The following is a 14634-nucleotide window of genomic DNA, read 5'->3' on the forward strand; positions in this document are numbered from 1 at the left end:
AAAAGGCCAGTGTGTGTTTTTATTGCTCCCCCTCTGTTGTGTTGAAAAGCCGCATGGTGTGGCGGAATGATCTGCTCAGTCTTTCAGTTGAGCAGAACAGTGATAGTAATCTGCCACTGAAACTGCTCTTCTGTCGGGAGATGATGCTGTACATTGGATGATGCTGGTTGGAAAGGAGCCTCCTCCTCCTGCAAACAGAAGGGCACGAGCTACCAGAGTCTGGTAGAAGTACAGGACGTACAAACGTCTCTGTCCTTTCCTGCACAGAGCATCCATGTTGGCAGTCCAGTCCAGTTTATCATCCAGATGCACTCCCAGGTATTTGTAAATGTGAACCACCTCCACACGGACACCTTTAATGAGAACAGGTTCTGGGTGTGTCCTGTTTCTCTTAAAGTCCACCACCATTTCCTTGGTTCCCTGGTCCTGGATCAGTTTTCTGTACTCCTCCTCCTGTCCATTCCTGATACATCCCACGATAGCGGTGTCGTCCGCGTACTTCTGTACATGGCACAGCTCAAAGTTGTACTGAAAGTTGGGCGTGTACAGGGTAAACGGAACAGGAGAGAGCACAGTTCCCCGCCGTGCTGCCGTGCTGCTGGCCACAGTGTCGGACCTGCAGTTCCCCAGTCGCACATACTGAGGTCTGCCAGCCAGGTAGTCTGGGATCCATGCCACCGGGTGTGATCCTACTCCCATTCGTGTCCATTTGTTCCTGAGGAGCTGAGGCTGGATGGCGTTAAAGGTGCTGGAGAAGTCCAAAAACGAAATCCTCACAGCACCACAGCCTCTCCAGATGAGCGAGAGATCGGTGGAGCAAGAAGATGATGGCGTCCTCAACTCCCACTTTCTCTCTGTATGCAAACTGCAGAGGGTCGAGTGCAGGGTGGGCCTGTGGCCTCAGGTGATAGAGCAGCAGCCATTCCATGGTCTTCATCACATGCGATGTCAGGGCTACCGGCCTGAAGTCATTCAGCTCCCCAGGATGTGTTCTCTTAGGGACTGGAACGATGCAGGACGTCTTCCACAGCTGTGGAAGCCTCCTCAACCACAAGCTCAGGTTGAAGATGCATTGTTGGACGTCTCCCAGCTCCAACTCGCAGGCTTTCAGAAGTCGAGGTGATACTCCATCCGGACCTGCTGCTTTGCCTGCAAATTTGCGGATGACACTACAGTCATCGGCCTGATCACTGGTGCTGTTGAAACATCATACAGAAGAGAGGTGGCGGACCTCATAGCTTGGTGTCGTGATAACAATCTCCTTCTCAATACAGATAAGACTAAAGAGATGATCATCGACCCAAGAACAAGGGAAAAGGAGCCGCATAGACCCCTGTTTATTGATGAGACTGAGGTGGAGAGGGTGACAACCTTCAAGTTCCTTAGCCTATACATCAGCGAGGACCTCACCTGGTCTCACAACACCCAACAAATTCTGAAGAAGTCCCAAAGGAGACTGTACTTCCTGAGAAGACTGAGGAAATTTGGCATGTCCACCACAATCCTGAGTTGCTTCTACAGATGCACTATGGAAAGTGTCCTTACCGCCTCCATCACTGTTTGGTACGGTAACTGTACAACACGTGATAGGAAGGCACTCCAGCGGGTGATCAAGACCTCACAGAACATTGTTGGGGCAGCCCTCCCCTCACTGCAAGACATTTATAAAACTAGAGTCCTATGAAGAACACACAACCTCATCAAGGACAGCGCACATCCACAACACTCATTATTCACACTCCTACCGTCAGGCAGACGCTACAGGAGTTTGAAGTCCAGGACCACAAGGCTGGCAAACAGCTTTTACCCACAGGCCATCAGGCTTCTCAACGAAGCACTCACACACGTCGCACGCAACACACACACACACTCATAGCACTTTATTTATTTATTTATTAGTATTATTTATCTGTATTAATGTCTCTTCTGTTGTTGTTGCTTAATTTATTTGTTAATATGTTTCTTATGTTTCTTATTCTTTTTCTTGTGTTTTCTTTCTTTTCTTGGGAGAATGAACAGAATAAGAATTTCATTGGGTAGTTTAACTGCCTGTTTTACTATGCATATGACAATACAACTCTTGAATCTTGAATCTTTGCTAGGGCGCAGCTTCCTTAGCTCTGCACTTACATGATCTGCTGTTATTGTGGGTTGTGATTGTTTCCTGGGCTTCATGTAAGTGTGCACTCATTTTAAAATAACGTAGCCATCATTGTGTGTCTAATATCTCACTACATTGATAAACATGTGTGTATGGAGGTATGTTTACAAGCAGAGTCACAGTGCCCTCTAGTGCAGCAGCTCTCAACTGGTGGGTCAGGACCCAAAAGTGGGTCGGGGATGCATTCTGAGTGGGTCCCAGACAGCAAAATGACATGAAAATATACAACTGATGTCTGACTTGTTTTGTTTTTCCAATTTGAAGTAAAATTGAGGACTTTCTTAGTGAAATATCTGATGTTGTCATCTTATTTAGTGCAATTATCTATATTTTATTGTAATTAATTTTTAGTTTTTGCATTTAGTTATGTTCTTTCTCATTTTCTTGACAAAATGTCTTGAAAAAAATCCTCTAAAATGCACTTTAGACATGTCATTTTGTCTATTAATATTTCAATAGATAACAGGTGATTTTACAGAACAAATACATTGGCTTAGTTTGACTTAAAGTATGGAAAAATACAAATAAAATAAATTCACAAATACATAAAAAAATTGATATAAAAATAACAAAAAAGTGACTTATAGAAAAGTGTAAAAAACACCAAAATAAAAATGTGTCGCAACTTACCGGTAATGACCATTGGAAAATGTGGGTCCCAGGTTGAGACCATTTTAGAACCCCCGCTCTAGTACATGGAGTTGGAGCGACAAGCTTGTTTGTGAGCGAGAGCAAACAAGAAGTGCAAAGTCTATTTAGAAAAAAAAACAATGTAGCGGCAAATCTACCTATGGCGGTCCAAATTTATTTGTGGCGGGCAATGAATGACTGTATGAAAAAACTGACAGCAGAAAGGCACAATGTAAAGACAAAAAGTGGAAATGTTGATACTAATAACTAATGATAACACAAAGCTTTGTTTTTACATGTATAACTTTTTTAGCATTTTTACCCCCACCCCCAAAAATAAAATACGGATGCCAGCATGTTTGATCACTCCCTTATCAAACCTATTGCTGTTCAACGTCTCTTGCATCTTTCTTTACACACTTTGCAGGAAAGATGTCTGTTTAATAAGATATTTATTTGTATTATTTTATTCTGTTAATTTTGTTATCTTGAACTAAACAAATAAGTCTTTGAAAAATTTATTTCCCAAGTATTACTCCAAAACATGCATCAAATTAAATTCAGGTTTGTGTCAAATACTACAAAAATTGTTTCACACAAATAATGGCAAAAAAAGACAATCCGTCAAAAAGTTTATTTTCTAATAATTACCGATTTGTCAGGGGCCCTTGGAATTGTCTAACGGCATCCCTGACCAATCACACTCATCTTAAATGAACTGAAAAATCTACACTTAAGCCATGCGATTGGTATTGGCCGATCTCACTAATGGATGATCGGTATCGGAATCGGCAGCATAAAACCTTGATTGGAGCATCCCTAATATAAAATCATCCTTTGATTTGTCAGTGTGCGGCCCAGGGTGGAAAACGTTTGGACACCCCTGTTGAGTCCCTAGCGTGGTTTCCAAACAAACATGAAAATGCATTATAGCAAGCTGTCACGTGTATGCATGCAACAGGTGGCGCAATAATGCAACATATAACTTTGTTAGCCAATGAAAACCCGGAATAAAGTCATTTCCGTAAACGGCGGCACAACATAAACAACAATAGCTTGTTTATGTTGTTTATGTTGCCATGTGTCTGTCAGTGGAGGATGTTCTTGCAGCTCCGCGGGCGTCTGAGCTGCAGGTTGCGTCGCTGATGAGAGCTGCGTCGGTGTTACTCAGTCTCCACGGACCCATCTGACCCACATCCTTCTCCTCCCTCCCCCGCCCACCTCCCCTTCCCCACTGACCTCACATCCACTCTCTCTGTGCGCTATTCCCCCATCATCTTCTTATCTGTGAAGACCTCCCCCCCACCGTCTACCCCCTCCTTGCTACCTCTAAACCCCCCCCCCTTACCCACGTCCCCCTCCTTTACACCTCCCCATGCTGTTTCCTTACTGCTGCCTGTCTCTTAGCAACAACTGCACACCCGTTAGTGCTCTGTGTGTGCTTTTACAAACACACTCGGGAAGACACACTCTCGCACACACACACACACACACACATACACACATAGGTTCCTCATTGAGGACTGCTGGCAGGCCTGTTAGTCTGCCAGCCCTCGTGGCGGCGAGATAGATGAGCGGGAGTGCAGATATGCTGCTTAACGGTTGTTTCTATTGGGGCAGCTGGCCAAACTGGGAACTCTGGTGAGCAGGCACACACACGTGCACACAAGTGTTGTTGTCATACGTTCTTGAAGGTGCGTGAGCTTTTGGCTGTGTGTGCGGATGAATCTATTGGAATTGTGGCTGATTGATGCCAAAAGTGTTTGTTTAAACAATGAATCATAGCACTTGACTACACACGCGCACACACGCACGCAGTGTAGCAATGGAGGGGTGTTTGCGTGTGTGTCCTTGTTGTGCGTTTGTCTTTATGTGCAAATGGAGGCGCAGAGTGTGTGGGAGGATGAAGCTGTTGCGGCATATTTGCACGTGTGTGTGTCGCCGTGTGTCACTCACAGCGTGCGAGTGTGTATGTGCACGCACGTGCGGCGGTGTTTAATTAAAGCATGTGTTTGTCTCCCTCACACACACACACACACACGCACACGCATACACACACACACACACGTCGGTCAGACGGATGCTTAATTAATGAACGCTGTTAATTAGAAGAAGGAGCGAGGGAGGATTGGCGGAAAGTGTGTGCCTGCCTGTGTGTGTGTGTGTGTGTGTGTGTGTGTGTGTGTTCACCTCCACGCTTGTGTGTGTCCCAGTTGTGTCATCCCACTCCTTCTGGAACTTTTCCCTCCCTTTTGTGTGGCAAACGTGCCTCAGCTCATCTTATCCGCTTCCCATCCCTTCCCCGTCTGTGTCACATCTTCCCTTCTCCCTCCTCCTCCTCCTGCTGCCTTTTTCCGCCTCATATTTTCTTAAAACGCACTCACGCATGCAAACCCCCACTCCCCCCCACCCACCACACCCCCTCCCGTCCCCCCTCTCTCAGGCTGGGCTGCGTCCTCCCTCCCCACTAATCACAGCCATATGTTGTGTTGTGTGCTGGACTTGGGAGCGCTCGTGTTTGAGCGTGTGCGCCGCACATGTGGTGCAGATTTTAGGAGAGTATTTGGGGTGTCTGCATTTCCTCGCCTCCTCCGCTCTGTGCCTATCACCCCCTACTTCAACAGCATCTCCTCATCCTCTTCTAATTCCTCCTGTCACCTTCACATCTCCATCCTCTTTGCGCCTCACTCCTCATCGCCTCTCTGCCGCCCCCTGCTGGCTGTATTTATTCACGTACACTCCTGCAAGACTTTACAGTGCATTTTCCCCAAATTCCTTTCATCCATTTTCTATAGCGCTTGTGCTCATTAGGGTTCCGAGTGAGCTGGAGCCTTTCCCAGCACACTTTGGGTGACAGGCAGGGTACATCTTGGACTGGCCACCAATCCATCACAGGACACGTAGAGTGTATACGCAGAGATGTTCCAACCATAACCGTTAACATTTGCATGCACATAAAAGCCATTTTCAAGAAATTGAGGGAAATTATTTCTGTATTTCAGTCTGAAATTGTCTTCAAACTTCACCTCACACCCTTTGTTTATTTTCTAACTTCCAACGCAGCCCTTCTAATCAGCAAATAGGTTGACCCTGAAGTAATTGTCGGTCTATAACCAATTAAAGTGGCTTTTTGTGGATAGATTAGTTTGCACCTGAAATGGTCCCCAAGTTTCATCTCACCTCCTTTTGTTGCTTTATAATTTCTACCGCAGCCCATCCAGGCACCAAAACAGTTGACCCTGAATTAATTGTCCCTCTACAACAAATTAAAGTGACTTTTTTTTGCCAAAATTTCAGTCTGAAGTGGTCCCCTAACTTCACCTCACCCCTTTCTGTGGACTTTTTAACTTTCACCACAACCCGTCTAGGCACCAAATTGGTTGATCCTAAATTAATTGTCCCACTATAAGAAATTAAAGTTACTTTTTCTTGAACAATTTCAGTCTGAAATGGTCCCCAAACTTCATCTCCCCCCTTTGTGTTTACTTTTTAACTTCCACCGCAGCCCGTCCAGGCAGCAAATCAGTTGACCCCGATTTAATTGCCCCTTGAAATTAAAGTGACTTTTTGTTGATAAATTTCAATTTGAAATGGTCCCCAAACTTCACCTGCCTTTTCATGCGTATGATTTAGCTTCCATGCAGCCTGTCTAGGCAGCAAATTGGTTTAGCCTGAATTAATTGTCCTTCTATAAGAACATAATGTCACTTTTTGTTGATAAATGTCAGTCTGAAATGGTCCCCACTTTTCACCTCACCCCCTTTGTGTTTACTTTTTAACTACCACGACAGCCCGTCAAGGGAGCATATCGGTTAACCCTGAATTAATAGCCTCTCGTCTCCATGATGCCGACGTTATGCCCCAAAAAGTAGCTGGCTAAAAGGTCCAAATGACTTCAAGGTCATAGAATTAGTTGAACATGGCTGCTAATGCATCTTCACTGTGTACTATTCTGTTTTCCATTTTCATCTTGTCCTAACCTCCGTCCCGACCATCGTTCTGTGACTCCACAGCTGGCATGGGCAACAAGAGGAGCAGAGTGGGGAGTGGAGAGAGAAGCATGCGAGTGGCCCACTGCAGTATTGATGACCCAATGATCCCCTGCAGAACTCAGCCAGCCAGCCAGACAGAGTGAGGCTTAATTCGGAATCCGAATCACCAGCGAGCAGTCGGCGCGGGACATGAATGGTAAGTGTTGTCTAATTGCTGAGCCGGTGCTGCTGTGTGGGTGGCACACTTCATAAAATAGATGAAGTGTGTTACAGATGTCGTGTTGTGTTTATGCACGGTGTACTGTACTGTCAAGCAGGTTTGGTGTTTTATTAACCTTTCCCACTGACCTTTGCTAAAACAACAAATCTAGTGGTGGCCTTTTGCACACACACCTGACATGTTTATGGAAAGGCGTTAGGAGGACATGGTGACTAATCCTGGCTGATGATTTGTTTGCATCTTTAGGTCCTTGAATCTTCCTGACAAGCTATAGAGGACCAGAAAGGAGACGCACACACTCTCCTGACCTCTCCGTTGCGGAAAAAGGTTGCGTGGTGAAGGGCCCGAGCTCTGGACCACGGGGCTCCTCGCTCCCGCTCGCAATGAACTGGCGCCGGTGACCGCCAACCTCCCCCCCCCCTCAGCCCCCCAACGGCCTCCATCTACAGCGAAGGGGCGGGCGCTGTATTTACCGACTGGTAACGACTGCTGCAGAGGCGCTGGGAAACATGCAAACACACATAGGCGCACAGACGCTTCCTCACACCAATTTGGATTCTTGCAGACCTGCGCGCTCGGATACCGCGGGGGCCCAACGATCAAGAACCGCACGTGCATCATCACCTCAGCCTTTGTCATTAGCGCTTGGCAATCATCCCACTTCCACCAATCAGGTGGCAGCACGGACCCTCGCTGCAGAAATGGACATACCCTCAAATATTTGTCCAGTTCCTACCAGTCTGAACCAGAACACAGGCGCCACTCCTCTTCTTGTGGAGGCCGAGCGGAAGTATGCGCTCCGCAGCTCCGGACGTTCTCGTTTCCCCTGTCACGTGCGCAAGTCCTCCCGCCTCCGTCGCACACCAGAAAATGGGGAGAGGAGAGCGGAGAAGGACAGAGGAGAAGAGGAGGAGGTAAAAGCATCAGAGGAGAAGATCTGGAGGGTTAAGGAGGAGAAGGGGGAGGCGATGACCCTGAAAAAGGAACAACCATCTGTAGAGGCTCCTCCCCCCGCAGCCGTTTGCCCTCCAGACGTTCCTCTTGCTCTAACAGTACCCAAACCCGCCCCCAAAGCTGTTTCGAAACCAGGACCCAGACTCGGACACAGACCTGGACCTAAATCTAGGTCGAGGCCCGGTCCCAAGTCAGTCCAGAAACCCGGTCCTAAAAGTGTCATGAGACGGCGTCTGGCAGCAGCCCAGGCGGTCGCTCAGTGCGGCGCCGCTCATCTCCCATCGGCCATCGTGGCGGCCAGCCCGCCACATATGAAGAAGGAGCCCGTTGAGGTGCAGATTTTGTCTCCCAGCGGCAGGAGGTGTGGACGTTTTGTCGGAGTGAGTTACGAACATACTGTACACACAAATAAATATACTTTTTAAAAATCCTTAAAAAGTGCCATTTGCTCATATGCATTTTGCAAAAACAGCATTGATGACAAATCCTGTGATTGTTCTCCGCTGCACAGGTGAGGAGGATCGTCGTCAAGGTGGCTCGCATTCCCGTCAGCCTCGGCCGGCGGCAGAAAAGCTACAAGATTTCCAATGTGGAGACAATGACGGGAACAGAGAAGAGCAACGACGGGAACCTGGAAGGTTCAGAGGTGGCCAAGGAGCCCACGGCACTGCTCCGCATGAAGAACAACGGCAAGAGCGTCATGGTCATGTTCCCCCCCGGAGAGCTGCCGGTCATTCTTAAACGCAGGCGGGGGCGCCCGCCGAAACAGGCCGTGCCTGTGGCAGCGGGAGAGCCCCCCAATGCTTGCGGTAATGGAGACCAGATCAAGAAGCCCAGGAGGAAGCGGCGGACTAAACTACCTTGTCCCTATCCGTCATACGTGAATGACACAAATGATGTGAAGACAGAGTATGGGGACGTTCTGTCCAAACTGGCCTTTTTGAACCGCCAGCCCCCCACCACTGGCCGATGCTCCCCTCCTCGCTGCTGGACGCCCAGTGAGCCAGAAAGCTTCCACACCCCTTTGGAAAACCCGGGATTGTCCACCCTGCTGCACCGGCTCACTGGGTTTAGGCGGCCTCGGGGCGGCAGAGGGGGCACGGGGAGGGGTGGTGGTGCGGCAGGAGGCACCGGGGGCAACGAACACAATAAGAGCACCTTCAGTGACTTCTTCGAATCCATTGGCAAGAAGCGCAAGCTGAGCCCCCTCTCTGAGCACGGACTACCCAGGAAGAGGGGGAAGGGAGTGGGGGGTGTCGGTCGAGGAGGAGGTGTGGTCGGCACCGAGCCTGGGGGGGAAAAAATGGTCAGGAAGAAGCGAGTGAGGAAAAACGGCACGTTTAAAGCGGAGGGGGACAGCATGGGACAGGACTGGCCCAATGGGTCAGGGGGCTGGGGGGAGAAAGCTTTGAGAGGATATCAGCTCTGTGGAGCCACAAGGGGGGGCTTTTCCTCCTGTGAGATTGGGAGGAGAGGCTACGGCCGCTCAGGCGGAGGCAGGGGAATTGGACCTCCTGGGGAGGACTCACAAGGTCTGTTTGCCGGATATTTCCGCTCCCTGTTGGATTCGGATGACTCGTCTGAACTTTTGGACATCTCGCAGTCAAACGCCCGCAAAGCTTCGTCTGCCCCTGGTTATGAACCATCTAGCCCGGCCACGGGCCACAGGTGGTCCCCCGCCATCCCTAAATGGGGAGCCAACGGGACAAGTTCTGCGGCGGATGGATCCGTGCAGACTCACTGTTCCTCTTACAGCTATGGTGGCCAGACCCAAACGTCCCCGACCCCCTCCACCTACCACAAATCCACCCCTCCATCTCTCTCGCACTCTCCCAGCTCTCCCCACCCCGCCGGCTATGGCCACTACTCGCCCGCCTATGCCTCCTCTTCTTGCATCGGGCCCCAAAGGTCCTCAGACTGCAGTTTTTCCTACGGCAAGACCGTGGCCCAGGACCGTGGTCAGATGGGCTACTCCAGCTACCAGGCAGCAGCCAGGAAGGCCTACAGCGGAAGTGCTGCAGCAGGGCCCGCATCACCCGGGGCGGGGTTCATGTCTGTGGCCAAAGGAAGCCCCTTCAGCTCCTCCTCCTCGCCAGAGTGTTACAAACAGTACAACTGCAATCAATGGACCTACAGGTACATCTAATACATAAAATATTAGGGATGCTCCGATCAGGGTTTTATGCTGCGATTCCGATACCGATCATCCATTAGTGAAGTTGTCCGATTCCAATACCGATCACATATATTAAGTGTAAATTTTTACATTTATTTATAAGCGCTATTGGCCCCTGGTGTCGTATAAAGGGGAAAAGTTAAGACAATTCCAAGGTCCCCTGACTGCCAGGGGCCCCAGAAAATAGGCCATTATTAAAAAAATCAAAAGGTGATGTTTTTTTTTCCTGGGGCCCAGAGTTCTTTTTCATGATATGAAAAAAGGAACCATAAAAACAGAAAACATATCTGACTTACTTTTCCAAGAGAACATATATCACTGGTGAAACTTACAGAAGATGAGATGCCTTCTTAAGAAGACTTTGGATGTGAGAGTACATAGTTTGATGGCGTTATTTTTTGAGTTATTTGCTTTAAACTGCTGACTGTCACGTACATACAGGCGAGTGTTGTCCAGCGTTGGCTGCCGTTTGACTCCGTCAAGTTTGTTCTTCAAATGCCATATTAAATTAAAGCTTTTTAACCTGCTAACCCGGCGAGATATTTTTCGTGGCATGTTTTGCAGGGTGCAAAATGTATATCACTCTCACAAACGGCAGGTCAGTTCCACACGGTTATGCACGCCTGCGCAGTGTGAAGGAAAGTGGATGGGGGACGATCTCTACAGGCTGTAGGCTGCAATAGTACGAGCCAGGGGTGATCAGCTTTTGTGATCGGCACTGGAAGGCTTTTATCGGCATATGCCAATCACATGCTTTTTTTACAGAATTCTGCCGATATTGATCAGTGGCCGATTGATCGGAGCAGCCCTATAGAATATATAATGTAGATATGTCCTAGCATCCCAGACATCATGCGGCTGTAACTTCTTATATATCTTCTTAAAGGAACAGTCCATGTAATATACTTAATTTCTGACTTTTCTGTGTGTTTGATCATTTGTGTTGTGATGTATTTTGCAGACAAGGTTGCGGTGGCTGGTCAGCAGACAATTTTGGGCCCCACGCTTATAGTGAATATGGCTGCAATGAATCAAAGGACATCTTGGACATCTCCAACTACACCCCCCAGAAGGCCAAGAGACCTCCTTTCCCCGAGAGTCTATCCGAGTCCTCCTCTGACTCCTCGCATCCCGGCTCGGCGGCCGCTGGGAGCGGTCCTCCCTCCATGGGCGGAGCCTTCAAGCAGATGGAGACCGTGAGTGGAGACGGCGGTCCATCCAGCCTGTCTAGCCTGGAGAAACTGATGATAGACTGGCATGAGAGCGCCTCCGGGCCCTCCTATAGCTGGAGCCAGAATGTCCTCTTCCAGGGAGGGGGGACAAGCAAGCCGGGTCGGGGTCGCAGGAAACGAACTGAACAATCAGACAAAGAAGGGGGTTCTGTTTTACACTCAGATTCTCCATCCAGTCCCTCTCCAACACCCACTCCTGGACCTAAGCGCGGAGGGGCTGGAGGACGGGGTCGAGGGTCCAGGGGAGGCAGAGGTGGGCTGTCCGGGTGTCAGAGAGAGCGTCTTTCTGGATCCAAAGGCAGGGGAAAGGCTGCTACAGCAGGGACAGCTCTATGTCTGGAGGGCTCTGGGCTGTTCCAGGAGGGGCTGGACTATTACAGCGGAGACAGTAGCAGCCTCTCTCCCTTGGCTACTCCCAACCCTGCACCGCCTTCCAGCTACCTCCAGGATCCCTGTGAGTACCCCTCCCCTTATTCGGCCCACCCCTCCACGCCGTCCTCTGAGGAGCGATATCCAGCCTTGTACCCTGGAGAGTCCTCCTCCTCCCTCTCACCCAGCGTCTCGTCCCCCCCTTACCCCCCCAAACCCCAGTCCTACCACCTTGCCCCTTCCAGAACCTTCTCCCCCTCATGCTCCCCTCTACCACGGGTAACACCCCATTGCAGCTCCGCTATGAGTCCCTCACATCGCCCCCCGCCCAAAGAGGCACAGTTCTCGCAGTATGACTCCCCCAGTTACTGCGGCTCCCCCTACTGGTATGGACAAACGTCACACAGCAGCAGCCCCAGCCCGAGTACATCCACCCATCCACACACAAGTCCGCACGCAAACACCCACAGCAATCTTCTAGCGAGCCCAAACGCACACATGAATGACCCGCAGCATCACAACACTCACGTGAGCCTGAGCTCCCACGCCAAATCCTACCCCGCCCACCCCCACGTCAACAATCAGCCCCATCAAGTCGCCGTGCACGCCCACTCCACGCCCTCGCTATTTGACGAGTGCAGTACCACCGCCGTCCACAAGCAGGAGCTCACCCTGCATGCCATCGCCACAGGCCCCCGCCAGGGCCTGCTGACGCCTCCGCCCTCGTACCCGAAAGCCACCCTGGACTCGTTGCAAACGCATGAGGAGTCCGGCGGCTACTCCCTGTCTCAGCTGTCCTGTCAAGGGATGGGACACCGCTACCCCTCGCAGGTGTCTCAGGGAGCAGGAGGGGTTCTGTGCCAGCTTCTGGACCCGGCTCACGATGACAGCTTTAGCGTGACCAGCCTGTAACAGCAGGTCAGAACCTCTCACTCACCATTCGAACATTTCTTCACCGCTAAACAACAATGCCGATGCTATCTGACAAACAGGGCGAGTCCACTAAATTGTTCCAAGGGTCACGTTTTCACAAAGATAAGAAGAAGGGGGGGTCTGACTTCGTCCTTGACTATTAATATATAACATCAATGTAAGGCTCTGACAGGTCTTAAAGCCTACACTTCACCAAATAGTAGGCATGAATAAGTTGTACAGGCCACTGTTTGTAAGGGTATACTGGTCAAAGATCTTTAATTTGATAGGAGCACAAGCACTGTGCTTTTTGTAACGATCGACTACAAAAACACTAGCTAAAGATCTTCTATTTGACAGGAGCGCTGTGCTCTTTTTAAGGATCTACAGCAAAAACACAAGTCAAAGCTCTTCTATTTCACAGGAATCTGTGCTGTTTGTAAGGATTCACTGCTAAAACACTAGACAAAGATCTATTGGACCGGAGCGTGCTGCTGTTTTTAAGCACATACCACAAAAACAAGCCAAAGATCTTCTCTTTGACTGAAGTGCTGTTTTTAAGGATCTACTGCAGAAACACTAGTCAGAGATCTTCTATTTGACAAGAGTGCTCTGTTGTTGTTAAGGATGTACTGCAAAAACACACTGAATGACAGGAAAGCTCTGCAGTTTTTATGAATCTGCTTCAAAAATGTATCTCCCAAGTGTTGGGCAGGTTACATTCAAAAGTGCATTGAAATAATCGCTGATTTAAGCTCATGTCATTGCATTCTGACTTGTCCAGCTGTCGTTCAAACATCTTACACTTTGCTTCTTCTTTGTCTTTCTCCCTCTGCTTCCTCTTCCAGGTGCGATCGAACCGAGCTTTTAACAGATTTGCAAACAATTCTTTTTCTCGCTTTTGTACGGTCGACTTTTTATTTTTGTTTTTTGTGCCAGACTGTGGAATGAAGGGTGAGAATTTAGCTGCCGGCTTTGGACAGTAAAGCTTTAATTCTCCAGCATTGACAATCAAGATCAACATGCAAACGCCAACACAGAAGCATGCACACACACACACACACACACACACACGCATGTGCACACACAACCATGCAAGTTGGACTCTTATTTGGGGTGGGGTGGGGGCTGAGTCACGCACAGCAGACCACACCCCCCCTTCACACACACACACACACACACAAAACCCAAAACATTTCTGGTCCTTCGCGACCCTCTTGCAGTAAAAACAGTCCAGACGCGCTTTATTTCTGTGTCTTTCCTCTTGCCGCTGTGCTCACCTGCACGTCTCTTTTCAACGCAATCCACAGCCTCCTCCTGTCCATTGAGGAGGGGTGGGGGAAAGTGGACCAGTTACAATCCCGCTCTTGAGACACCAGCATCTGTACATACGTACCACTCCAGATCCAGACCCACTTCGCTCTAAAAGTCACCCAGACGCTTCAACCTGTGTTCTTTGCTGTTGGAACTCCACCAAAAGGACCCCAAAGAGACGTGAGAGTGCAGGGGAGAATGTTGCCCGCGTGACTGCAGTAATGCATGTGTGTGTGTGTGTGTGTGCGTGTGTGTGTGTGGGGTCAAAAAGAGTGGAGCTCATTCTCTTTCACCCCCTTCTTTTTTTTCTGTTCTGTGTTCTCGTTGTCGTTTGGTGGTTTCTTTGTGACACGAAGTTTAAAAAACAAAAATGTTGTATATCTGTCCGTTACATATCATGTATGTATGTATGTACGTATGTATGTATCCCAGGTGCAAAATATTTAAATACACATTCTGTTCTTGCCATTGGTAACGCCGTCTCTAGTTTAATTCTCCTCCTCCGATGCCGAGGGATTATGATGTGTGTGTGTGTGTGTGTGTGCGCACGCGCGCATGTGTGTGCATGAGCAAGAGAGCGTGCTGGGCTTTTTTACTCAGGCTGTCTGGGACTGAGAACCAGAGTTCAGGCGAGGACACAATTCGACAGGGAGAGGAGGGGGATGGATGGCTGC

The 14634-nt window shown here is 49.2% G+C and overlaps 1 protein-coding gene across 1 annotated transcript; it reads left to right on the forward strand.

Moving 5' to 3' along the window:
* The first annotated feature begins 733 nt into the window (after positions 1-733).
* Positions 734-14621, forward strand: ahdc1 (AT hook, DNA binding motif, containing 1). Its single transcript, XM_054764665.1, is given in 6 exon segments — positions 734-1119; positions 7331-7405; positions 7407-8337; positions 8469-10093; positions 11095-12652; positions 13495-14621. Coding segments are annotated over 5 exon segments (4569 nt in total). The 3' UTR covers positions 12647-12652; positions 13495-14621.
* Positions 14622-14634: the final 13 nt, after the last annotated feature.

The sequence above is a fragment of the Dunckerocampus dactyliophorus genome, chromosome 20 (genome assembly GCF_027744805.1).
Source record: "Dunckerocampus dactyliophorus isolate RoL2022-P2 chromosome 20, RoL_Ddac_1.1, whole genome shotgun sequence".
Lineage (NCBI taxonomy): Eukaryota > Metazoa > Chordata > Actinopteri > Syngnathiformes > Syngnathidae > Dunckerocampus > Dunckerocampus dactyliophorus.